Below are 25,393 nucleotides of genomic sequence, written 5' to 3'. Positions count from 1 at the left end.
ATCCTTCAACTTCTTTATTCCCATAGATCATTTTGGGGACCAGCTGCCATCATTCCTCTTAACCCATAACTACATCACTGAGCCATCCCCAAGAGAACATTATATAGGTTGCCGCTGGTCCTGGCCTCGAACATCCAACCCCTTTAGCAGTCACAAATCCTCTGCAGCCCCTGCACCTTTCATCCATGCTGCTTAGCATGTGTCGCCAACTCCGCATATCATAGATGTTTCCAGTCATATGCCTAACAGACTGCATCTATCCCAGGGCACTGTGAGCTCTGAGATTAATACAGCCTTCAGACAGCTAGGCCACAAGACCAAGTCTGGTCTCAGGGTTGAGGTGGCTGTCTGCGGTGGAACTATTAGTCAGGTATTAATAATGTGATTGATGTAAGGCTTGTTTGTTTATTGTTCAGATATTTGAATATTACATGACCCAAGCTTCAGAACCCAATCATTTAGTACAGTAAATACCACACCATGCCATCTCCTAAACCCGCTTAATCCTGAGCAGGGTTCCAGGGTGTTGGAAGCAATCCCAGCAAGCACAGGGTGCAAGGCAGGAAAAGTCCATGGACAGGACACTACTCTATTGCAAAGTGAACACACACCACACACACAGGCCAATTTAGCTTCACAAATTCAACAAAGCTGCATGTCTGTGAACTGATGGAAGAAGCCCACACAGACACCGAGGAGAACACTCAAACTCCATGCAGGGATTTTACAAAGGGAACCCTGGTCCCCTTAATGCAAGGCAGTAGTTGCTACCACTGTGCTGCCCCAGTAAATATATATAAAAAAAAACTTTTTTTTTTTAATCAAAGAGTGAATGATTTATATCGACACAGAGAAAACATTTTTATTCTATATTATATATATATATATATATATATATATATATATATATATATATATATATATATATATATAATAAATAGATAGAAAAATATATATTATGCACACACTATGTTCTGTACACACACCAGAATGGCTAAAATTGACAAGAAAGAAAACTTCTGACCTGACGGTCCTAGTGAGGCGTTATGCAGGTGTATTGCTGTTGGTATAAAGGAACCCCAGTCGTGTTTCTTGACACACTTCTGCTGAATAATTTGCTGACTGAAAGTCCTCAGTGTTAGTGTGTCAAAGAGTGGATGTTTAGCATTGTTCGCAATGGCACTCACTTTTGTTTTCATTCTCTCCTTCTACCTCCAGGGGAGTGTTTTGTGAGCAGTAACATGTTTGAAAGCAGTATGAGAGGCCCATGTTTATAAATGAGTTGTACTCTAAATCCTTTTGCGTCTCAGCATTCATTCTTCAATACAATTTTGCACAGAAGCAGCAAAAATTGTTTTGGAGCACTGGAAAATTGTGACTCAATAGTGTGTAACTTCTGGTAGAGATTAATTCATTATTAGAGAATTAAGTCTTAACTTTTGAATCCTTCTTGTTAAACCTTTTAAAAAGAGAGAAAAAAGAGTGACAATTGTAAGTAAATAAATTAAAAAAAAAAAACTAACCTGAAATCTGCAGAAAGTGATCGGCTGAAGACTTAAAGCCTGAAAGGCGAGTTTAGTACAGTTTGAAACCGTAACATCTCTCCTAAAGCTCAACACAAGATGACCATCTGTTCAGTTTACACCAGGCGGGCAGATATTAGTCTGTACTAAAAAGGAATGTAGTAAATGTAACTTGTGTTAAATTATAGACATATTTGTAAAGACAAAAATAGATAGACAGACCACCGTGTTTAGGGGACCAGTCATTCACACCATGCTACCTTGTCTGATGCATCTCAATGCATAACAGCATGTTGTGATTTGTTCAAATAGCTACTAGTTTAGGTTGGGCATTTCCATTTTCATGCTAAAGACTGATTGGTGGAGCACTGACTTCTAGAATGAGAGTATGTGAGAGAGAGAGCGCCATTATTCAACTGAAAAATGATTGCTATAGTATTTATGCAAATTGTTATCTGCCAGAAAAGTGACCGAGGTGCCAGCATTTCTTAAGGGAATGAACAGAGCCTGATAGCTGGAGGACTATTTGTTGAACTGGCCATGAAGCTGGTTATTCTTTCAACTGCTGCCGTACAACCCATCAGTGCCTTCATTTGCTGAAAACTTCACTTAAGCAATTGCCATAAAAAGAACTTCTTGTTACCAGAAGCAAAAAGTTTTTTGGTACGTTTCTACTTTCTGTGGGAATGACCACAGTGTAAGAGGCATACAGTCTGCTTTATGAACTGTTCTTCAAGATGGAGCGTAACAAAAGGTGCTGTATAAAAGACTAACACTGTGGAATCTCTGATTATCAGAAGACAGGTGTCTCAAGGTGAATTTCACACACTATGTCAGTGCAAACAGCAGGCCAGAGGGCAGATGAAGATTCCTGTTCAACGCAGATCATGCAAATTTATTCCACAAGAGAGATATACAATAATGGTTTGTCTTCTTCATAAGGTTCTTATTTGTCCTTGTGAAGCTGAACAGAATAAGAAATATGATGCAAGTGCTTTTCATGACTGTCACCCAGAAATTGGCTTCTGAAATTTCAATGGTCAAATTCTCTTCTCAGTACAAATTGCTCTTACACCAGGATTTTACAGCATGAAAACCCATTCTGATCAGTAGTTCCTATAAATTAGTCACCATTGTTTATGCACACCTCCTGCCACCTGGTGTCAGTAATAGAGCACAGTATGATCAAATGCAGGTCTCCTATCCTTCACACGGGTAGGTTTTCTACATTTTACAGGTAACTGTTTTTTCATTCTCTACATAACCTATAAAATGTATTCACCCCCTTGGAAGTTGTTACATTTGATTGTTGCATAACATTCAATTCCAGTGGATTTAATTTGGCTTCTTTTACAACAATTGGCAGAAAAGATTATTTAATGTCAAAACAGATCTCAGCAAAATGGTCTGATTATAAATATAAAACACAAAATAGTTGGTCACATAAGTATTCATCTCTTTCAGGTATGTATTTAGAAGATGGAACATGCATACCTACTGCTTCTATGACACCAGTTTTCCTGCTTCCTCCACTTTCACCGTACTGATCGGAGTTTGCAGCTTCTGCTGTTCCTGCTCCCTTTTCTTGCGCTCAGATTCGATGGCTTGAAAGAATTCTTTCTCCGCACGTGCCACTAAGTCTTCAGTGCTCTCTTGTGGCTCAGCTTCCTTTGGTTCCTCTTCCTTGCCTTGGTCAGACCGACCGCGTTCCTTAAGACGCAATTCCCGTCGGCGAGCCTCTAGGATCTTCTCACGTTTTGACTCCCGCTCGAACATCTATAGAACAGAGGAAGCGGGAGGACAGGACCAGGGTGTTTAATTTGGTCCATTTAGGTGAAGTAGCCTCCAAAACAACAATGAAGTGCAATGCAGTAAACTCACCAACTCGCATTATTTATCCAAACTGGAAAATTCTTTTACCTCATTGGCCAGGGCCTTCTCATTTCTCTGGAGACTGCACAGTCCAGAAGATATTTCCAGCAATGTGGCTGTGCCCAGCTGAGAGCCACAAGCAAGGATGTGTCCGTTATCCTGAACCCGAAGACTGTAGAGTGCTTCATCGCATACCTGAAGAAGAAATAATTGGCGACAATCAATTAGTTGCAAAACATGTAGAATAATACAGATGATATAATTTAATAAATTATATTAAAATAATCTCTAAGGCTGGTTCTTATAATCTAGTCTCCAAATGTGACAGCATTCAAATAGACAGTAGTTTTAGGAATTACTGCTTTAAGCACACAAATATAATAATAATATATATATATATATATATATATATATATATATATATATATATATATATATAATAATATAATAATATAACTTGCATTTCTTTAGGATGTGGATACATAGAAAAAAATGAGAAAATGCAAATGACACGTAGGCAGTGACCAGTCCAGGAATCACAGATCAACTGTAAAATAGCAACACCAACCACTACACATTCTAACTGCCCACAGTTGAAAGCATTTAAATATATCTAAAACAATTATCAATTTGGTGGCTGTTGAAATGGAAGGATTAATTGGCCACATCATACCTATATGAATAGTGGTCCATCTTTTTAGACAAAAAAAAACACCAAACAAACAAAATTTCCTGAAATGACTTGCCTTTACACTTAGTGTTGGTTCCTTCTGCTTAAGCAGCAAGTCCCAGACATCCAGAGTACCATCCATTTTTGTAGTAAAAAACACTGAGGGTCTAGTGGGGCTCCAGCAGCCATCAGACAGACGGGCCATATGGTATCTGGAATCAAGAGATATGGTTGGGTTTAACTGGACTCTTCAGATGAATTCATACAACCCCTAATAGCTGTCAGCTGCTAAACTATGACACTGGGGTAAGACCTTATCAGGAAAATATCCCATCCATGTTATGCCCTCTGAAGAATTTTAAAAATAGCAACCTTTCACAAAGAGATACATGATGGCATTACCGAGAAAAGGAACATATTTTGTTTCTCAGGCCTTTAGTCATAGAAAAATTTAATCAAAACAACATAGCAACTCCAACTCAGACTTGTATGCAATGCAATATGGCATCATCTAGATCATCGTGCCTCCCTGAGTATGTACCACACGTATGTAAATCTGAAGATAAGCGGCTAGAAAAGAAGACAAACAAACAAACTGATCTTTGGGGTTATCACATTCCCCTTGTACTACTTCCTCATAGAGTAGAGAGGTTAAAATAAACATGAAACAGTAGGACCCTTTCTGTGGCAACTTCTCATAGAAAAGGATTTAGTACCTTATTATTCTTACTTTGTTAGCCTTACCTCGTCCACATGATAGAGGACTCCTTGGTGTCCTCTGACCAGATGCGTGCTATCCAATCGGCCACTGACAGAAAATTCTTGGGGTAAAACGGATTCCGCCGCAATGCATAGACTGGCCCATGGTGGCCGCAGAAGGTGCTGCTGATTTTCTCTGCAGGGGTCTTTCCTTTCCTATTGCATGCTATCACCATCCCATTCTCTGTTCCTACCATGAATTTTGTTGGCTGTACAAAGATAATTAGAAACCTTCATGTGAGTACACCTGACCTGTACATTGAAGGAATGGTGGCATAGAATAACCTGGTAGTGTTGATGGCTGGATTGGTGTTAGTAATCAGGAGGTCCAGTAAGGCCTTAGAGGTACTACAAGTAGTAAAAGAGAACTCAGAAAATGAGGCAGTTATCCTCCAAAATGGAATAATCAGTGTTTAGAAGATTCATTAGAGAACAGATAGTACGGAGAGTTCCAGGTTATTGTTACACTACATGGTGAGGCAGTCAGGGAATGACAGTAATGACATTGGTTAAGTAAGCTAGTGTTGGGCTGGACTGCTGAACTTTTGTTTCATTGTATGCTTCAGATATGTCTGTTCTTTAATGGACACAGGTTCTGTCATTATTAATACTTCAAAAGCCCAAGGATTTAGGTTTAACTCCTGGCTAGACCACAGTTTGTGTGCAACCAGTCTATGCAATATTCTGTGGCTTGCAACAGCTTTGCTTTATACAGGGTATTTGTCTGAGATTTCTAGGATGTTAAATATTACAGATCATGTATGCAGCAACATATTGTTCTACATTTTTTTGGGTAAGGAAGACTGAATTTTCGAGGTAAGGTTGTTCTACTCAGTAATCATGGCACTGGAGAGTAGTGATGTGTTGCATATTGTTTAGCAAATTCAAGCAAGAATTCCACTGTAATGTGTACATGTGACAATAACAACCTTATAACTCTATAAATCTGGTGTGAGTGTGCCTTGTGATAGACTGGCCCCTTCACTGTACCCAGTGCTACTGGGATAGGGATCAGATGTCCCATGATTCTGCAATATCTCAAGATTCAACTGGAATGCCTGGCCCACAGTTTATTGAACTATCTGTAATAATGATGAACTAACTGGTGGGTGAAATTATAAATTTTTCACTGACCTATTGCAGTCACTCATATAACCATCTGTCAGCTGGACACATCCACAGCCCTAGGGTGCTGAGTGAGTCACTCTGTGTGACATTGAGCTATCACTGCAATTCCAGACTGCTAACCCAAAGGGTAAGTAAGGTTGCAGTACATTAGGAGAGATATTATTTAACCCATTTAAAATTCAGTAACAGCAGAAATGCTGGCTACATTAATTTTTTAATCTTCATTAATTCATTTTGTATAAAATATAATGTGCATTTAGAAATTAAACTTTTCATTTAACTGTAAATTACACCTTTTTCTAAAATGTTTTACATTTTGAAATTATTCAGTTACACTTTGGGGGGAAAAAAATTGTGCCAGTGCCCATCAACAGTTTCTGTAAACAAGTAAAAAGCTTTAAGTCAGAAAAACCTGGACATTTATGTATTTTTTAATTTAGAATAGAATAATCAAATAAATACAGTACAATTTTTCTGTACAACTAATAAAGCTAAATATTTCATAAAATGAAAAATTATTTTCAGCTGCTCACTTTGTATTTCATTGTTCAAAGGGGGTTACTTTTATGTTTTCATCCTACACCATCGTGAGGATGATTTTTTGGGTAAGGAAGTAGACATTTTTAAGTAAGATAATTATTTCAAATAATGAAGGCAAAATGTTTTGAAGTGATGTAGTTATATATACTAGTCATGGCAACCAAGAGTAGCAACTGACTAGCACATGCAAATAAGAATTACTGTAGCCTGTACATGTGACAATAATAAGCCTATAAACCTACAGTATAATATAATTTAGTATGTTTTTTATACAGTAACGATTTCTGAGAATTTGGGGGAAAATGTTTTCATAATAGAAAAACACTACCTTATAAAACATGATGTAGACAGGTTACAATGCAGGCCAGTAAGAAGAGTGTAACATCTCACCATAGTGGTCTCAAATTCCAGTGAAGTGGCACCAGCAGCACCATCCAGGGTTCCCTTTTTACTAATGTCAAGGATCAACCTCTCAGTAGGCTCACTCAATTTTCGAATGTCCCACCAAAGCACCTACCCAAAAAAAAAGACAATATCACTTCAACAGAATTAAGGGTCACGTTTTACTTCCTGTAATTAACAAGTGTATTCATCCATTAAATGAACCTGCTTTTATAGGAAAACAGGAGTCTGTCCAAGTTGCCTCGGATACAAGAAAAGAATCATTTCTAGTTGGAAACTAGTGAATTTAAAATGCAATTATACCCCACAGTCAATCATACAGTAATAAGAGTTACCTATTAACATAATCTGTGTATGTTTAGGATGTGTGGAAAAAAAAAGTGCCTAGAGAAATTCCACGTGGGCACACCACCACCACAACAACATTTATTTATATAGCACATTTTCATACAAATAATGTAGCTCAAAGTGCTTTACATGATGAAGAAAGAGAAAAAAGACAAAGAAAGAATTAAAATAAGAGAACACTAATTAACATAGAATAAAAGTAAGGTCCGATGGCCAGGGAGATCAGAAAAAACAAAAAAAAGAAAAAATAAAATCTGCAGGAGTTCCAAGGCCACGAGACCACCCAGCCCCCTCTAGGCATTCTACCAGACAGTGTCAGAGTTGGGACTCGAGGACAGCTTTGTGGAATCGTGTGGCATATAGTACTAAGGACTGTTACATCAATATGATGGAACTTGTATTCATATTTTTTCTCTTGTGACAACATAAATATTACAATAAAAGGATTGCAGACAAGAATAGTACAAGTCAGCCCAGTGTATAAAGAACAAAATATGGTGGAGTAGACCAAACAGCATTAGCTAGGTCTCTGATTTTTAAATATGTGGCCTCCTGACATCTCGAGTGAAAATTTCTTTCAGATCATGTGTTATACTCAGATTAGGTATCTCTCTGATGGTACATTACCACTGACACTTGAAGTAGATCAGCAATAGATTTCACTCCGCCTGTTAGAGTTACAGTCCTTCAGTGGAATGAAACCCCTTCCAGGGTTTATTTCTTACGCTCATTATACAATTCAAAAAAGATCTCTGCTCTCTGTGATCCTAAACTTGGATTAACAGATTTTAAACAATGAATGAATAGGTGGACTGGAGGATGGGCTTTTTAAATGTGTATTTCTATACAGTTCTTAGAAAAAGCAATTACCTTCTTTCTAAGACTTGGAAAGTTTTTGACATTGAATGTTATCAGCACTTTATTCACAACTTAATAATAGCTAAAGGGAACCTGAATGAACAAATAGCCCTGAAAGGTGATACTTATTCTTTTATTTCATAAACAAAGATGTTCAAAATCAAAACTTCCAAGCTGAAAAGTCATTGCTACTTTGATTTAGTAACTGGCTAAACCTCCCTTAGACTGAATAATTGTAAACAACGCATTTCCTGTAACAGTGGATCAGTGTCTCACACTGATGGAGGGAAATTTTGGACAGTTTCTCCATGACAAAGCTGCTTTACCTCAGTAACATATTAGGAGCTTCTGACTACGCATTTCAAGTCCTACCTCAACACTCCCTGGGTTTTTAGACTGGCATTTCAAATGGTAATTTTAGTTTAATGCAGATTTGCCAGGTACTCTGCTATAGCCCTGCTGGTATGGTTGCTGGGTGACCTAATTGCTTTTCTCCTTCACTGAATAGTCTTTAATGATGGCATGTTGTTTAGGTTTCATGGTGGCAAAACAGTAAAACGTTACTCCATTACCACGGTGATTGACATTTAGAAAGCTTCGTACTGTGAAATTCAGGTTTGGTTTTCATCATAAATAGCAGAACCCATGTCATCCAAAAGATCCATTTTCTTCCAGGAATCGTAAGAATTAAACAGGTACATTTTACTTGGGCATCAGTTTTTCCTTAAGAAGTCATTTTAATCTCCAGAGACTTTCCTATGACTTGCATTTTCAAGGAACATTTTTCCTGTTGCTAAAGTCATAAATGTTATATGCTATAATGCCAGTTGTGGGAAGATGTACTATAGTCCTATGACTTGTCTATTTCAAGACTTTGTCTGTGACTAGTTTTATTTTACAGATAGTTTATTAATCTGTATGAATATAAAATGATGTTCTCATATGGTATATCTTTTGAGTCTGTGTATTGAAAAAATAAAAGGTATGATGAGATGGAATTATGAAATACTAACAAACTATATTAAAAGCTGATTCAGATTAGCACTAATTGGTTACTATAGTATTGGGACAAATAAAAAGTGCTATCTATATATGTGGTATGCACATAGATGGACTAAGATGTTTATTCCATTGGAGCATAACCTTTTAACTGGATTAATTGTACTATAGTATGCATTCATTTTTACATGCACACATTCCATGACATGCATAAATCAATCATATGTAAAAAATGCATCTAATGAGCAAACCAGTAACTTAAAGCAAATCTTACATATTTCTGGCTCAAACAGACAGCTTATTTCTGCTTTAACTGGACAATAACTAAAGACAAAATTTAAGCCTGACCTGCCCATCTGTGGATGCAGAAAAACAATCTGTGCCTGTCTTGGATTGTAACCAGATTACTTTGTAGACTGGGTCTCGGTGGCTTTGTTCGATGATGGACATTTCTACTGGCTGGCTACCCTTCCGGGTGTCCCAGTAAGCTGTGCAGATAGACCAACATTTTGTCAAAATTGATAACAGTGAAAGGCAACAAACAATGACAGAACAAGTGGATCTGAGAATTTTTATTTATTAAATAGATACTCAGGCTATGAAAACAATATCCTTCAGGAATTGCTAAAGCAAATGGCATCCAAGCAGATTGTGAGAAACTAAAAGGGAGGTTCAAGTTCCAGCATACAAGGAATAAAAGCACACACTATGCGAAGCTGTAAAACTTACCAACCTGTCCATTGTAGCATCCACCCGCCAGAACGTGAAAGTCCTTGGGGTTGTAATCTAAGCACACAATGGGTGAAGATGGCTTCAGGGTCATTTGTGGTTTGTTGGGTTTCTCTGTAAATATGATTAAAACTTTTCATTTATATGTAGAGTATACGAAGCATCGTGCAATTATCAGTGTATCACTGAATTGAAAAAATGATCTATCACATACAAAATTATGGGGACAAAAATTGCTCTCATTTGTCATGTCCTATTACTTTTCACAGTACATACATAGCTGATTTCTGGCATTATGGTTTGTAGAGCCATAGCATATCACAACAAATGCCAACAGAGAGCACCATGACCACTCAACAGTATATAATAAGAACCATCACATTTGGAATTTTTTTTTACCACTGCTACTGTTATTGGAAAGCTCTTCAAGACATAAAAACTACTTAGTGGTCTGCTGATTCCCTCATCCTGAATCTAATTTGAACACATGTGACATTCTATCCCTTTAAAGAATCATAAATATGCCTCAGTTGGCCAAAATATTAAATCTATATTACTAAACGACAGTTTAATTTATGCATGGACGGTGGACGCACCGAAGCGCATGCGCACTGCACCGCAGCGCCCCAGAGTCAAACCCAGCGGCTTCCCAGAGTCAGTAGGTGGCGCCCAAACAACACAACCTGTAAACTAAACTTGCTCTAATCCACTGTACCAGCAGTCGGTGTCAGCAGAGGCAAAGGAGTCACGGCTCCAAATGGAAAGAGCTCAACGATTTGTAATACAAAACTGAGCCCGTACTTCCCAGAGTCAGTACGTGGCGCCCAAACACCACAACCTGTAAACTACACGTGCTCTAATCCACTGTGCCAGCAGTCAGTGTGGCATATGTGAATCACATGATGGTAATTCAGTATTACATGTAAGTTGGATTATGCTTCCTAACAGTAAACGACATCTACCTAACGCTACAGCCACAGAACAACAAAGACGAGACCGCATAGATATAAACAATACACGGAGGCTCCTATAACGCGCTTCAGACACACCAGAAGCAAAGACGTCACGGCTCCACAATGAAAGAGCTCAACTAACAGAAATACAAAACGAGCCCGTATGGATAAACACAATGAACGAACGTGCCCACAACGCGCTTCTGACACAGCAGAGGCAAAGGAGTCACAGCTCCAAATGGAAGGAGCTCAACGATTAGTAATACAAACATGAGCCTGTATGGCTACGAACTGTAAACGAGCCCGTATGGATAAAAATAATGAACGAAGGCACCCACACAAAGAAACCGCTTTAGTACAAATATGTTTATTTAATTAAATGAAAACTGTACCATGGCTACGACCTGTGAACTAAACCTGAGGTAAAGCGTGCACGCCAGGTTGTACAGCCCCCCGAACGCGACCGCCCACACCACCGCATATACCAACGTTGTTTAGTAATGTAGCCCTCCATGCCCGGATCCGACGCCATGGTCACTTAAGCACGAGAATCCGCCGCCGTCAGCAAACGACTTCTCCCTGACGACACAGCCATAGAAAAACAAAAAAGAGACTGCATAGATAACAACAATAAACGAAGGCGCCTATAACGCACTTCTGAAACACCAGAACCAGATGAGTCACAGCTCCAAAAAGAAACCGCTTTAGTACAAATATGTTTATTTAATTAAATGATATTTCCCAGGATGCACCCACCCTCCATGATATTTCATCCCTCCAAATATCGGAGGGAACAGAAAGTGATTACCATTCTTGGATTTGCGATTCTTTTGAGAATCGCGGGATTGCTGGTAGGAATAGAGTTCCATCTCACAAAAATGTAACCAAACCCTCATTGACTCAATGCCTCATTGCATTTAACAATGTCATTCAGTTAATTGATAACATACTATTTACTAATTTTTTGCAATAAATGTTTGATAACTACCAAAACATTGTGCATGTAACCATGCATTTTGTTTTTCAGCCTCATTATTTGTGCAAAATTTGATGGAAACCAGATGATAATTTAAGTCAGCCGTAATTTCGATTTACACCCATGTATATAGAGTATGAAATTAGTAACATTTTTTCAGATATTTTAAAAAAAAAAGCTATATTTTGATAATATTTACTTTTCATCCATCCAACAAATTATAAGCACTTTTAAAAGCCACTTAAACATACTGTTCTATGAATATACACACTTTCTCAGGGCAACATATTATTTATAGATCCTAATATTGCTGCAGGTGATTCTGGGGTTTAGCAAGAGTGCTCCCCATAAAAGAAAATATATAATGTATACCATAATATATTGAATGAGAAGGCTTAATCTACTCACCAAGATTCCATATATAGGAGTGGAAACTCATATCCTTGCTAGCCCGCTGGAACTCCAGACAGCAATAAGACACTGCCAATTTTCTGCCTCCATCTGGGTGCCAAGACAAACTGGTGGCAGTACGCTTGATGTCATTCGGGTCTCTGGTAAGAACAAAATTGTAATAATGCTTTTTATTTAAAGGAAATTCAAGAATACTGTACATAAGCATAAAAATAAGACAATGAATAAGACAATCAACATTAAAAACAGATAATTAAGTCAATGATAATTACACAAACAGCACATAAAAGCTGGTTTATAAAGATGTATTTAGATTGGGTTTAAAAGCAGCAATAAAGGAAAGACTGTCTTAAGATATAAAGGCAGAGAGTTTCATAATCTGGTTGCTGCAGAATTAAAAGCTTGATCACCCATTGACTTGTGTAGGGCAAGTAATTCAACATCAGATGACCTTAAATTGCAACAGGGTGTATAGTATTTTGAAGTGTTAAAATACAGATAGGACCATTGCCCTGAAGAGCCTTGTATGTTGACAGAAAAGTCTTGTAAGAAATCCAATATTTTACAGGCAACCAGTGCAAGGAAATCACTTAGGTAGTTGTATGTTCCCAAGGTATAGTGTGTGTTAATTCTGGGTACAGAATTTTGTACACATTGTAGTCTAACACTTTGCTTGAGGAATCACAGAGAAGAGCATTACAGTAATCAAGCAGAGAAGTGACATCAGGATGAATAAGTATTTGAGCGGTATGAGCTGAGAGAGAAGATCTGATTTGTGAAGTGTACTTCAACTGAAAGAAAGCAGATCTGTTAATATTCTTAATGGGAGGCTCAAATGACGGATTGGAATCTAAAACAACTCCACATTTCTGACTTTTGAGGAAGGAGAGACTGTGCAACTGAATGCTTAAGTTTGTAATATATTTAGTGTGAAGAAACAAAGTTCTGTTTTTGGAAGCTAGTTTTAAAGCATAGTTATAACATGTTAACTATCCTCATATGTGGCACCTGTTCCATACCTTAACACTAAGACCTGCCATTGGTCATTTTGTGAAATGTTCTGAACTGTTTTTTACTCTGATTTAAGAAAAAAATAAATAAAAATGATGTTTTTCTCCTTCTTTCCTTAAAAGTTGATGTTCTTACTTGAGAACATGAAGAGTCTTTGCTGTTGGTGGCTCTTCCGTGCTTTCCTGTACCTCCTCCTCTTCCTCATAGTATTCTTCATAGATATTGATGGCATTGTTCTGCTTGATGCAATGCTCCATAAGCTACAGGAAGTAGCAGAGCACAATATTTATTTTTACATTTCTGTTGACTTCAGCCTGAATGAGTATATGGAGGGGCTTCTATTAATACCAGATCAATAAAGACACCAGAAATTGTGCCTGGGGTATGCTGCATACTCACACTTCCCAAAATAGTCAGTGAAGCGATGTAGCTCTCTTCCTTTTCCACCTTTTTTCTAAAGCGTGTGGTTTGCTCCTGTTCTTGTGGATTTACATCCTTTGGCCAGCCCCCTTCTACATGGTTAACTCCTTCAGTCTCTGTCTCTAGACGCTCAGTGTTTATCTATAAGTAATTGCATATTGCATAATGAAAAACAAATCTAGGTGTTCAGCTGGCTGTGTTATAAGGTGCAAATTACAAGCAATGTAATTTGTTACCTAGTTTAGTTCACTAGAACTTTAGTATTGTTACAGGACATAAAAATAATTTTTTAAATACAAGAACAAGAAATTTGTACTTGAATCTTCCTGGACATTATATACGGTGTACTTTAGATCAGTTTAGCATCCATGGTTTTTGTAGAGTTTGACATAGAGATTTAAGGCAACCTGTATTCTAGCAGCATGCACTCTGCAGCATAGGCGTTATATGTTCAAAGATAGATTTTGAACATAACTCTTGGAGTTATACAGATTATTCTTTGGATAACAAGTCGTTAATATAATTTTTTTTTATTGCTATCATGCCTGGCTTTTCCACAGATAAAGCTGAACTACTGGACTGCAGTGTTTCTACATGTCTATAAAATGCATACTGGCACATTAAAGCAAAGCAGCAGGTCCAGATGGGGTATCGCCACGACTGCTGAAGGTCTGTGCATCGAAGCTGGGGGGGTCCTCTACAGCGCATCTTCAACTTGAGCCTGGAACAGGGGAGAGTCCCGAGGCTTTGGAAAACATCTTGCATCACCCCAGTCCCAAAGGTATCACGTCCTAGTGAGCTGAATGACTTTCGGCCTGTTGCTCTGACATCACATGTGATGAAGACCATGGAGAGGCTGCTGCTTCACCACCTTAGGCCACAGGTTCAACACGCCCTTGACCCTCTGCAGTTTGCATATCAGGAGAAGGTGGGAGCGGAGGATGCCATCATCTATATGCTAGACCGATCCCTCTCCCACTTAGACAGAGGCAGTGGTACTGTAAGAATTGTTTCTAGACTTCTCTAGCGCCTTCAACACAATCCAACCTCTGCTCCTTAGGGACAAGCTGACAGAGATGGGAGTAGATTCATACCTGGTGGCATGGATCGTGGACTATCTTAAAGACAGACCTCAGTATGTGCGTCTTGGGAACTGCATGTCTGACATTGTGGTCCGCAACACAGGAGCGCCACAAGGGACTGTACTTTCTCCGGTCCTGTTCAGCCTATATAAATCGGACTTCCAAAACAACTCGGAGTCCTGCCATGTGCAAAAGTTCGCTGACGACACTGCTATTGTGGGCTGCATCAGGAATGGGCTGGAGGAGGAGTATAGGAACCTCATCAAGGACTTTGTTAAATGGTGTGACTCAAACCACCTACAACTGAACACCAGCAAAACCAAGGAGCTGGTGGTGGATTTTAGGAGGCCCAGACCCCTCATGGACCCCGTGATCATCAAAGGTGACTGTGTGCAGATGGTGCAGACCTATAAATATCTGGGAGTACAGCTGGATGATAAATTAGACTGGACTGCCAATACTGGTGCTCCGTGCAAGAAAGGACAGAGCCGACTATACTTCCTTAGAAGGCTGGCATCCTTCAACATCTGCAATAAGATGCTGCAGATGTTCTATCAGACAGTTGTGGCGAGCGCCCTTTTCTACGTGGTGGTGTGCTGGGGAGGCAGCATTATGAAGAAAGACGCCTCACGCCTGGACAAACTGGTGAGGAAGGCAGGCTCTATTGTTGGCATGGAGCTGGACAGTTTAACATCTGTGGCAGAGCGAAGGGCACTGAGCAGACTCCTGTCAATTATGGAGAATCCACTGCATCCACTAAATAGTATCATCTCCAGACAGAGGAGCAGCTTCAGCGACAGACTGCTGTCACCGTCCTGCTCCACTGACAGACTGAGGAGATCGTTCCTCCCCCAAACTATGCGACTCTTCAATTCCACCCAGGGGGGTAAACGTTAACATTTAACATTATACAAAGTTATTGTCTGTTTTTCACCTGCATTATTATCAATCTTTAATTTAATATTATTTATTGTATCAGTATGCTGCTGCTGGAGAATGTGAATTTCCCATTGGGATTAATAAAGTATCTATCTAGCTAATTGAATTGCTCTCAGTGGAGTGAAGTGAAGGGGCAACTTTGTGCTTTATAGCCATTGGGACTCCAGTATCTGCAGATAAATATAATAGTGCCGTTTTATTGCATGATGATATAAACCTAGGAACCATGTTTATCATGGATAACTACAAAAGTGAGCATGCCTGCTTACATTTCAGATATGAGCATGGTACAAGAACGTGATAAATAGTAATAAAAACATAGAATATGTCACCTCATGTTCTGACATCTGCTGGACACACTGAACAGGCATGTTACATAGGTCTCTTTGAATGAAGCTTGCTGCCACGGTTGGGTCTGGTAGAATGTCAACAAGAAGCTCCACTGGTCGGTCTGTGAAATTGCATTGACTGCCAAATTCACTGCGTTTCTTTGTGTATACATATGTTATCTCCATAGTGCCTAATAAAGGGAAAGAGATCGTATGCATTACATGGTCAATCAAAATGACAGCAGTAATAACCCAGTGGGCAGGCTCCATCATTAATTATAACATCTGTGCTAATTGGATTACTTATGAAATAGCATTGGATTTGACAGTTGCTTATTACATCAGTGCATGTCCATAACTTAAACACATATAAGACTTTTCTGATTTTTTTGACAATCTCCCAACTAATTTTAGAATGTGCTTACTGCATTATGTACAAAGTAATTCTTACTTGAATGTCTCTCATAGAATAGTGTGAGTAGTGTAATACAAAAAGACAATGAAGGAAACACCATACATTAAATACAACATTAAGTGATATCTACAAAAAAATCATACAGGTGGTTGACAGTACAAGTGACTATTTAGTAGCTTTACAACCTAAAGTATAAAACTGTGCCTGAATCTTGTGGCACAACTGCAGATAGTCTTGTTTACCAGAATGGAGGAGGTAGAAAATGTCCGTGCAGGGTGGCTGGGATTTTTAATAATACTGCTTGCCTTAAAAAGGCTGCATATGCCACACATGTCCTGCACAGAAAGCAACTGTGTACAGTATTCAGCGCCGACAGGCCACACTCCATGGTGTTTTGTTGTCCTGTGTTGAGCGCGTGTGATCTGAAGTAAAGGCAATGGTGGATCTCCTTGATGACAGCTGAGATGTGTTGTGCCCGCCTTAGCTCAGCACATTTAAAGGTATGGACCCCTTCCACAGAATCTCCCTTGCAAATGGTTAACAATGCCCAAACTTCTCAGAGGCAAAAAATAAACACATAAAAATGAAAGTATAACAGCCAAGTACCATATATTGACTGTTTCATGTCTTATTTAAAGTATACAGCAGCCAAATACTGGCCAGGATACCACACTAGGTACACCTTTTTATCTTGCTAAGTCTGACTGATAAATGTTGCTTCAACTTCTAGATATAAACACAGAATGTTTCCCACAAGATTTCAGGAAATGAGAATATAAAAATAAGAGTAAAGAGCAGATCAGATACCTCTTATGATGTGTTTCCTATTCATTAAAACTAAGTTCTGCATTTTAATAGATTCTTGTCGACCATGGCACTGGATTGATGGTGTTTTACATGTTTGTTAGACATGCAAGTAAGAATTTCACTGTACTCTGTATACTAATAATACTGCAACTAAACTACTTTTACATAAAAAATGCAAACTCCACATTGAAGGCCATCCAGCCAGTAAATAAACTGGAGTCATCATTATGATAACTGTACTTTTAAGGAGCTGGCACCTTGAACTAATTTAGACTTACCAGTTTCAACTGCACTTAATAGAAATACAGCCACCTAAATAACGAAATATATGGTAAGCAAACATCACATAACTTGGACAACATGGTGGCACAGTGGTAGCACTGCTGCCTCACAGCAAGGAGACCAGGGTTAATGTCCTGGATCCTCCTTGAGTGGAGTTTGCATGTTCTCCCTGTATCTGAGCAGTTCCTTCAGGTGCTCCGGCTTCCTCCCACAGTCCAAAGGTGGTTTAGGTGGATTGGCATTGCTAAATTGGCCCAGGTCTCTGTGTGTGTGTGTGTGTGTGTTCAACCTGAAGTGGACTGGAGACCTGTCCAAGGATTAATCCTGCCTTTTGCCCTAAACTTGCTGGAATGGGCTGCAGCTTCCCCAAAATGCTGCTCAGGTTATAGCGAGTTTATAAAATGGAAGGACAACATAATTTGTCTTCAAATATACACCCAATTAAAAAAAAAAAAAAAAACATTACATGGTACATTCATTCATCCGTCCATTTTCTAATCCTCTTATCCAGTTACTAGTTGTGCAAATCCAAGCACTAGGCTGAAGACTGAAACTAACCACGAATAGGACACCAGCCCACACACCCACACAGAGCCAGTTTAGAGTTGCCAATCAAACTCGTACACCTGTTTTATTGTGAGGAAAGCCAGGGTACCTGATGTGATGAGAAGAACTTAAAATAGCTGTAGTCACTATGTGTGGTGTATTCCCTAAGATTTGAATCCAGTTACTGGAAACTGTTGTAGAAGCAGTAAAATAATGCAAAATAATAGATAAGCTTAACACTAAATTTTAAAGCAGAACATACAAAATGCTAAACAGTATATAAACGTATGTAGACAAATAAACTGAGTCATATTGGTGAACAGTTCAATCTACGTAAATTACAAATATTTCCATGTCTTTGTTTCAATTTGCAGAAAAAAAGAATCAGAGATAAACTGTAAATATCTATCTTATTATAGTAGCTAATCCTGAGGGAGTTGAATTTGAAGGGTCATGAGATTCCTCATAAATTTCAAAACTTTTCGGAGCATTCTTTTTAGAACTAAGTTCTTTTTCATGTGCGTACTGAGATTACTATTTTAAAGGGATAATTTGAAGCGAACTCCTAGCGTCCAGTAACATACCGAATTTAACTTGCTAATAAGGAGGCATGAGGCAGTGGCTATCTTAGTTCCTCCACCTCAGTGGGGTGTACAGTTTTATGTTCGTTACTTTTTTACTCTTGCTAAGGCTAATGGATTTATCTAAGTGTCTATATCACGAGTGGCTTCAATTCCCGTCGAATGCTGAACAGCCACCGAGCTTTCATTTTTCGCGTTCATTTGACACCTTTTCACACCGGAGCCTATTAAAAGATGCATCTCACTGCTATACCGTAATCTCGTCCTTTACTCTGGAAACTCTTTTTAAATAAATTGTGCTTTAAAAGACAAGAACATTCGATATTCGGAATGTGATTTCTGCTTATTTTCTTCAACTCGAACAGTCCCAACCTGCGCTACGGATCCCCAATTTCAGAATTTGTTCTCTTTGAGAAAAGCCGGCAACCGTACTACTGTTCCGTCCACTTTTTTTTTAACCAATTACAAATAACGCTGTAATTTGAAAGTCACGCGGTAACACTTGGTTCGTGTGTGAGGCTGCCGAACGAAGTCTTTGTGTGAAGTACGAATTGAGCATGCGGTAAAGCAAGAAAAAACGCAATTTTTAGGTTAAAGGTATTTAACTTTAGAAAAAACATCTTCCTCTTGAGGCTTTGAATATTACTCACCAGTGTTAAACTGTAATTTTTGAAGTTATTATGTCTGTCAGAATTGTACAAGCCTGTGGAATAATGCAGCTCTACGTCTCGAAATCCAAAGAAATTTTGAAGTTTTACTATTAAAGAAATAGCGTGGGATAAAACAGTGTGACATTGAGAAGCTAAGGGTTAAGATAAAAAGGACAAACAACATAGAACTACTGCAGTTTGGAAACTGGCATACTAGTACGTGATCACGTTTTGCCAGTTGCCAACGACAATCTGCAAAGTAAGCGCGACTACGGAGCTTATTACTTGTTAAGCCACGCCTCTGTGACTTTACAAAAATGTAATTGGCTAAGTGATCCTGACCGACAGTCGAAGCTGGCTGGTGATGCATTTTGCATATTAAATAGCAATTTCGGTTGCAGGACAATTTTATCAGAAGTTCTAGGTACATGTGAACATTACTTAAACAAGACAGTTAAAAGGACCACGCAACCCGTTCGGCACCTTGGTGTGTAAATCTGACGACGATCCATTAGCAAACCAATTCAGTTTTTCAGTCATATGTGTCGAAGTCTGCCACTTATTTCCTCAATCGTATTGTAACAAGCACCAAGATGGGAAGAGCAGGACACACACTTAATGGTAGTTAAAAGAGCTGTAATGTGCACGTTTATTTAACAACAAATGATTCACATTCGAACTTTTAGCAGTCAAAGTAGTGGGGAACGCCCAATAAAAGTGACAGTCACAGACTATTCTATTCATTTAGAGTGCCATGTACTCTTCTGTCCTTCCGATACTATCTGCGAAGCTGAATGTATAATGCCCTGAGGGGTCTCCACCTGCTTTCTCAAAAACAAAACTTTCTGGACTTGGGTGCAACGAGAAAGTTCCAGGGGTGTCCGGAATGCAGAGCTCAGCACACCTTGTGAACATTTTTCTGTCAGTCACCCCATCACACACACATATATACAAATGTTCCATTTGCAGTATACACGAAGTAGAAGATGAAAAAAAAACATAACAGACGGCATTTTCTGTCCCAATTCTAAAGGAACATTTAGGATGTATCATCAACAGTATGATCGTGGCCATGTCTGTTTTACACCTTGGGTGTCATGGTGGTGCAGTTGGTAGCACAGATACCGCATCCTAGGTTTGAATCCAACACTGAGGCGTTGTCCATGTGGCGTTTACATGTTCCCTTAATAGGTTTTCTTCCAACATGCCCAAAGGCAGGCTGATTAGGTTGACCGGTGATTCTAAATTGCCCATGTGGGATATGTATGATAGATAGATAGATAGATAGTAATCCCAATGGGAAAGTGGGTCCTGCATCAGACTGGTACCCTGTCCACAGCTGTTTCCTTTCTTTGCAGAAATACAAATGTTAAGCATGTACAGTACTGTGCAAAAGTCTTAGGCAGGTGTGAAAAAATGCTGTAAACAAAGAATGCTTTCAGAAATATAAATAATGATTGTTTATCGTTATCAATTTACAAAATGCAAAGTGAGCAAACAAAAGAAAAATCTAAATCAAATCAATATTTGGTGTTCCTACCTTTTGTCTTCAAACCAGCATCAATTCTTATAGGTCCACTTGCACAAAGTCAGGGATTTTGTAGGATTCTAGTCAGGTGTTTGATCAACCAATTCTACCAAACAGGTGCTAATGATCATCAATGTCACACGTAGGTTGAAACACAGTCATTAACTGAAACAGAAACAGCTGTGTAGGAGGCTTAAAACTGGGTGAGGAACAGCCAAACTCTGCTACCAAGGTGAGGTTGTGGAAGACAGTTTCATGTCACGGCAAGATTGAGCACAGCAACAAGACACAAGGTAGTTATACTGCATCGGCAAGGTCTCTCCCAGACAAAGATTACAAAGCAGACTGGGGTTTCAAGATGTGCTGTTCAAGCTCTTTTGAAGAAGCACAAAGAAACGGGCAACGTTGAGGATCATAGACAGATCGGCCAAGGAAACTTAGTGCAGCAGATGAAAGACACATCAAGCTTATTACCCTTCAAAATCGGAAGATGTCCAGCAGTGCCATCAGCTCAGAACTGGCAGAAACCAGTGAGACCCAGGTACACCCATCTACTGTCCGGAGTAGTCTGGCCAGAAGTGGCCTTCATGGAAGAGTTGCAGCCAAAAAGCCATACCTCCGACGTGGAAACAAGGCCAAGTGACTCAAGTATGCACAAAAACATAGGAACTGGGGTGCAGAAAAATGGCAGCAGGTGCTCTGGACTGAGGAGTCAAAATGTGAAATATTTGGCTGTAGCAGAAGGCAGTTTGTTCGTCGAATGGCTGGAGAGCGGTACAATAATGAGTGTCTGCAGGCAACAGTGAAGCATGGTGGAGGTTCCTTGAACATTTGGGGCTGCATTTCTGCAAATGGAGTTGGAGATTTTGTCAGGATTAATGGTGTTCTCAATGCTGAGAAATACAGGCAGATACTTATCCATCATGCACTACCATCAGGGAGGCGTATGATTGTCCCCAAATTTATTCTGCAGCAGGACAACGACCCCAAACATACAGCCAAAGTCATTAAGAACTATCTTCAGCGTAAAGAAGAACAAGAAGTCCTGGAAGTGATGGTATGGCCCCCACAGAGCCCTGATCTCAACATCATCGAGTGTGTCTGGGTTTACATGAAGAGACAGAAGGATGTGAGGAAGCCTACATCCACAGATCTGTGGTTAGTTCTCCAAGATGTGTGGAACAACCTACCAGCCGAGTTCCTTCAAAAACTGTGTGCAAGTGTACCTAGAAGAATTGATGCTGTTTTGAAGGCAAAGGGTGGTCACACCAAATATTGATTTGATTTAGATTTCTCTTTTGTTCATTCACTGTATTTTTTTTGTTGATTGATGAAAGTAAATGATTAACACTTCCATTTTTGAAAACATTCTTTGTTTACAGCATTTTTTTCACACCTGCCTAAAACTTTAGCACAGTACTGTATATTTTCTACATTTCTGGTATGTTTGATTATTGATACATTATATATCTAGATTTCATTTAACATGAATTTTGTGTTTATTTTGGTAAAATAACAGATTCTTATAATTAATCATATATTTGAAAGTATTTTGCATTTTGCATGCTATTTAAAGTGGGTATAATGCAGAAAACAAATGATTTACCTTTATTAAAGTGGAGAAACTGTATTACCTATTAACTAAACATTTATCTACTGACTGAATTCACTAAGCAAGTACAAAATATGGATGGTTGTATGTGCACCCTTCTATTGGTTTTCCAATACAGCTTAGTTACAGTAAAGCACAAAAATATTCCACGAATTTCATAACTCTGTACAATCTGTCAATGCATGCACACACATACATATATACACAAATAAATATACTTTTTCTTAAGTGGTGGTCCTGCCTCACAAATCAAGCATCATAGGATCAAATCCAACAGCCAGTTCTTCCAGTGTCTGTGTGAGTTTTTCTCTGGGGGCTTTTAATTTTCCTCCCACATAACCAATTAAGCTAAATAGCACATATCTGGGTATTATAAACTAGTCCAGTTTGAGAGTTTTTGTCAAAGGGCCTTGTCCTGTCTTACATCCAGTGACCCATAATTGAATTAAATGGATTTATTAATGGTATGGTATATTCCTAACATTTATCCAGTTTCTTGGTTCATTTTATGGTTTAAAGAGCCTGTGCATTTAGCAGCAGAATGAGGCATTCAGCAGGAACTATCCTATACAGGACTCAAGTCTGTCACAGGCCACACTCACACACACACATACATCCATCCCCACATTGATCGGGTCAATGTGAAGTCAACAAACAGTTTAACTTGTTTTTAGGGTATGGGTGCAAGCTCATGGTTTGAAAAAAAAAAATGATATGGACATGCAAATCCCACTTAGAGTGGCTATGCCATGATTCAAACTTGGGTCCTTGGAGCTACAAGACAGCAGCACTAGCTACTGTGCTGCCACACTGGCATACAATAATAATAATAATGATAATTTAGGTGTGCAGTAATATATTAGCACAATACAGTATGATTAGCTGCCAATTAAAGAAAGAGAAAAATACAGAGACTGAAAATAAAACAAACATGTCTACAAAAGGCAACTTAACTGTTCTGACATTGGTCGACTCAGCTCAATTTACTTTTTATGTAGATCAGGGTGACATTTATGATTTTGCTAAAATACAACTGCCACAGTGAACTGGATCCATGCAGCTCATGAAAGACAATTATTATTATTATTATTGAGTACAGTTCACAAAATTAAAAGTTGTGGAATAAACAAGAGTGACACAGCAGGACAGTAATTAGCTCTGCAGCCTCAGTGCTCCTAAATTCACTTTCTGGTCTGCTCTTTGCTCATGGGTAGCTTGCACATTTCTCATTATATCTTTGTGTGTTTCCCTCCTACATTCACATTACACAGTACACTACACTTTTGAGCCCCTGAAATGAAGGGATTGTGTTCAAAAAATGCTTTAGTTGCCTCACATTTTTATGCAATCGTTTTGTTCTCCCCACTGAATTAAAGCTGAAAGTCTGCACTTCAACTGCATCTGAGTTGTTTCATTTCAAATTCATTGTGGTAATGTACAGAACCAAAATTAGAAAAAAGTTGTCTCTGTCCAAATATTTATGGACCTAACTGTATATCCCAGTCATGTGAAAAAATAATTTTCCTGTTGGGGATTAACAAAGTATATCAAATCAGAGTCTATCCTGCAGTGTTTCATAGAGGAACAGGAGAAAGTAGTATGTGAGGCAAAGATGTATTTTACAACATTCTTGTTTATCATGCCTCTAGAGAGTATGCGGTCTACTGTTACTACTAGTACTAATATATAAATAATGCATTTGTACTAATTCTGCCTCTGACTCAGAGTTTTGGTTTTTCAGTGTTTCGGCGACCTCTGGTGGCCAGTTTCTTAAATTCTGATCTGAACCTCCATGATCTTATTGGCTACAGATTTTTATTCCAACTAATTTCACAATTACTTGGGACATTTTTTTCCTTTGCATTAAGCATTTGTGCTCTGTTGACACTGCTTGTTGGTAATCGTCACCACTTGGGATAGAATTAATGCTACAGTAAAAGAATATCTTAAAAAGGAGATGATAAAAGAAACCTAAGGTTTTAAATATGTGGCAAACACATAAAAAAACCCAGCTAACTGAACAATAAGAGCAAATAAAAGTGAGAATATTTCACTGCTTGTGAAACTGATTGGCCTAAAACTTCAGCCACAGGGGTCCCCCAGGACTGTGCAATGCAGTGTTAGTATTTTCAGACTTTGAATTAGTGGCCTCATATGTAAAACTGGGCTCATATATTGCATTATGGATGGATGGATGGAATGCAACAATGTGGTGAATGTTCAGTCATTTATGATAAAAAAAAACACAATAACATTTTAAATAATAAAATTATTTTGTAGCCCACAATATGAAAACCAATTTACAAGCTGAGCTATCTTGCAGAAACGTGTATTTCATGCTCTGAGAAAATTTTACTAAAGAATTTAATTTTATTTCCAGTATAAAGCATCAGACTCACAAGTCTGTGGATGAATGCTGTGGATTCTAAAATGTCACTGTCCTGTTACGCAGGAAACGGAGAGAGGCGTAGAAATGGGCAGCTTTATAATCCAGTGTTTAAGCAGACAGGTCGCCAAAGCTGTTGGTGTTGATGCAAATGGACTGGTGCTCGTGTACTGGGAGTAATCCTGACCTTAACTAGAAGATATCACAGTGGGTCATAACCAGTCATCCTGGAGAGGAGTTGGGGTAGTGGTTTACACAAATTATTATCCACAGCACTGCACCAGTTATAGGAGTGTGAGCTTATGTCTGGGTGAGAACTTTGAAACCTTCTTAATCATATAAAGTGCCCTCTAGACTTTTTCAGATGTGGAGTTATTTAGAATATTATAGAAGGTTCTTGTTTAATATTGATTTCTAAAACATTACACATTATTCAAATATTGTCATTTTTTTTGGTAATAAAGAAAAACCTTAACCTTTGAATCTTAATCTATAGTGGCTTTAATTTGTGGGAAAACAAATTTATATATATTTAACTTTTCTCCTTCACCCAATTTAGAATTATTGCATGTCGGATGTAGAGCTGCTGATTTTGCCTTTAGAAATTAATAACTCAAACAGCAGCTGAGTTCAGGAG

At 38.6% G+C, this 25,393-nt stretch overlaps 2 protein-coding genes across 7 annotated transcripts in view; one reads left to right on the top strand and one right to left on the bottom strand.

Annotated features, from left to right (window-relative positions):
• The window catches only part of aatkb (apoptosis-associated tyrosine kinase b), a 770,376-nt gene that overhangs the window by 488,447 nt on the left and 256,536 nt on the right, over positions 1 to 25,393 (top strand). The gene's annotated exons all lie outside the window — the stretch shown is intronic.
• LOC114664422 (dynein axonemal intermediate chain 2-like) lies at positions 3,026 to 16,135 on the bottom strand. Of its 2 annotated transcripts, none has more exons than XM_028818505.2 (11): positions 15,953 to 16,135; positions 13,579 to 13,740; positions 13,315 to 13,439; positions 12,166 to 12,308; positions 9,829 to 9,942; positions 9,448 to 9,587; positions 6,883 to 7,005; positions 4,810 to 5,033; positions 4,142 to 4,277; positions 3,444 to 3,590; positions 3,026 to 3,299 (listed from the first exon to the last, which is right to left on the bottom strand). In XM_028818505.2, the coding sequence occupies exons 1-11, from the start codon at positions 16,133 to 16,135 to the stop codon at positions 3,027 to 3,029; spliced, it is 1,770 nt and encodes a 589-aa protein (XP_028674338.2). In that variant the 3' UTR covers position 3,026. The 2 variants fall into 2 exon arrangements, with proteins under 2 accessions (XP_028674338.2, XP_051792510.1); XM_051936550.1 differs by having other exon boundaries at positions 3,444 to 3,554.

The sequence above is a fragment of the Erpetoichthys calabaricus genome, chromosome 14, assembly GCF_900747795.2.
Source record: "Erpetoichthys calabaricus chromosome 14, fErpCal1.3, whole genome shotgun sequence".
Taxonomy (NCBI): Eukaryota; Metazoa; Chordata; class Cladistia; order Polypteriformes; family Polypteridae; genus Erpetoichthys; species Erpetoichthys calabaricus.
The sequence above is the reverse complement of the archived record's forward strand: the minus strand, read 5'-3'. Positions and strand labels throughout refer to the sequence as shown.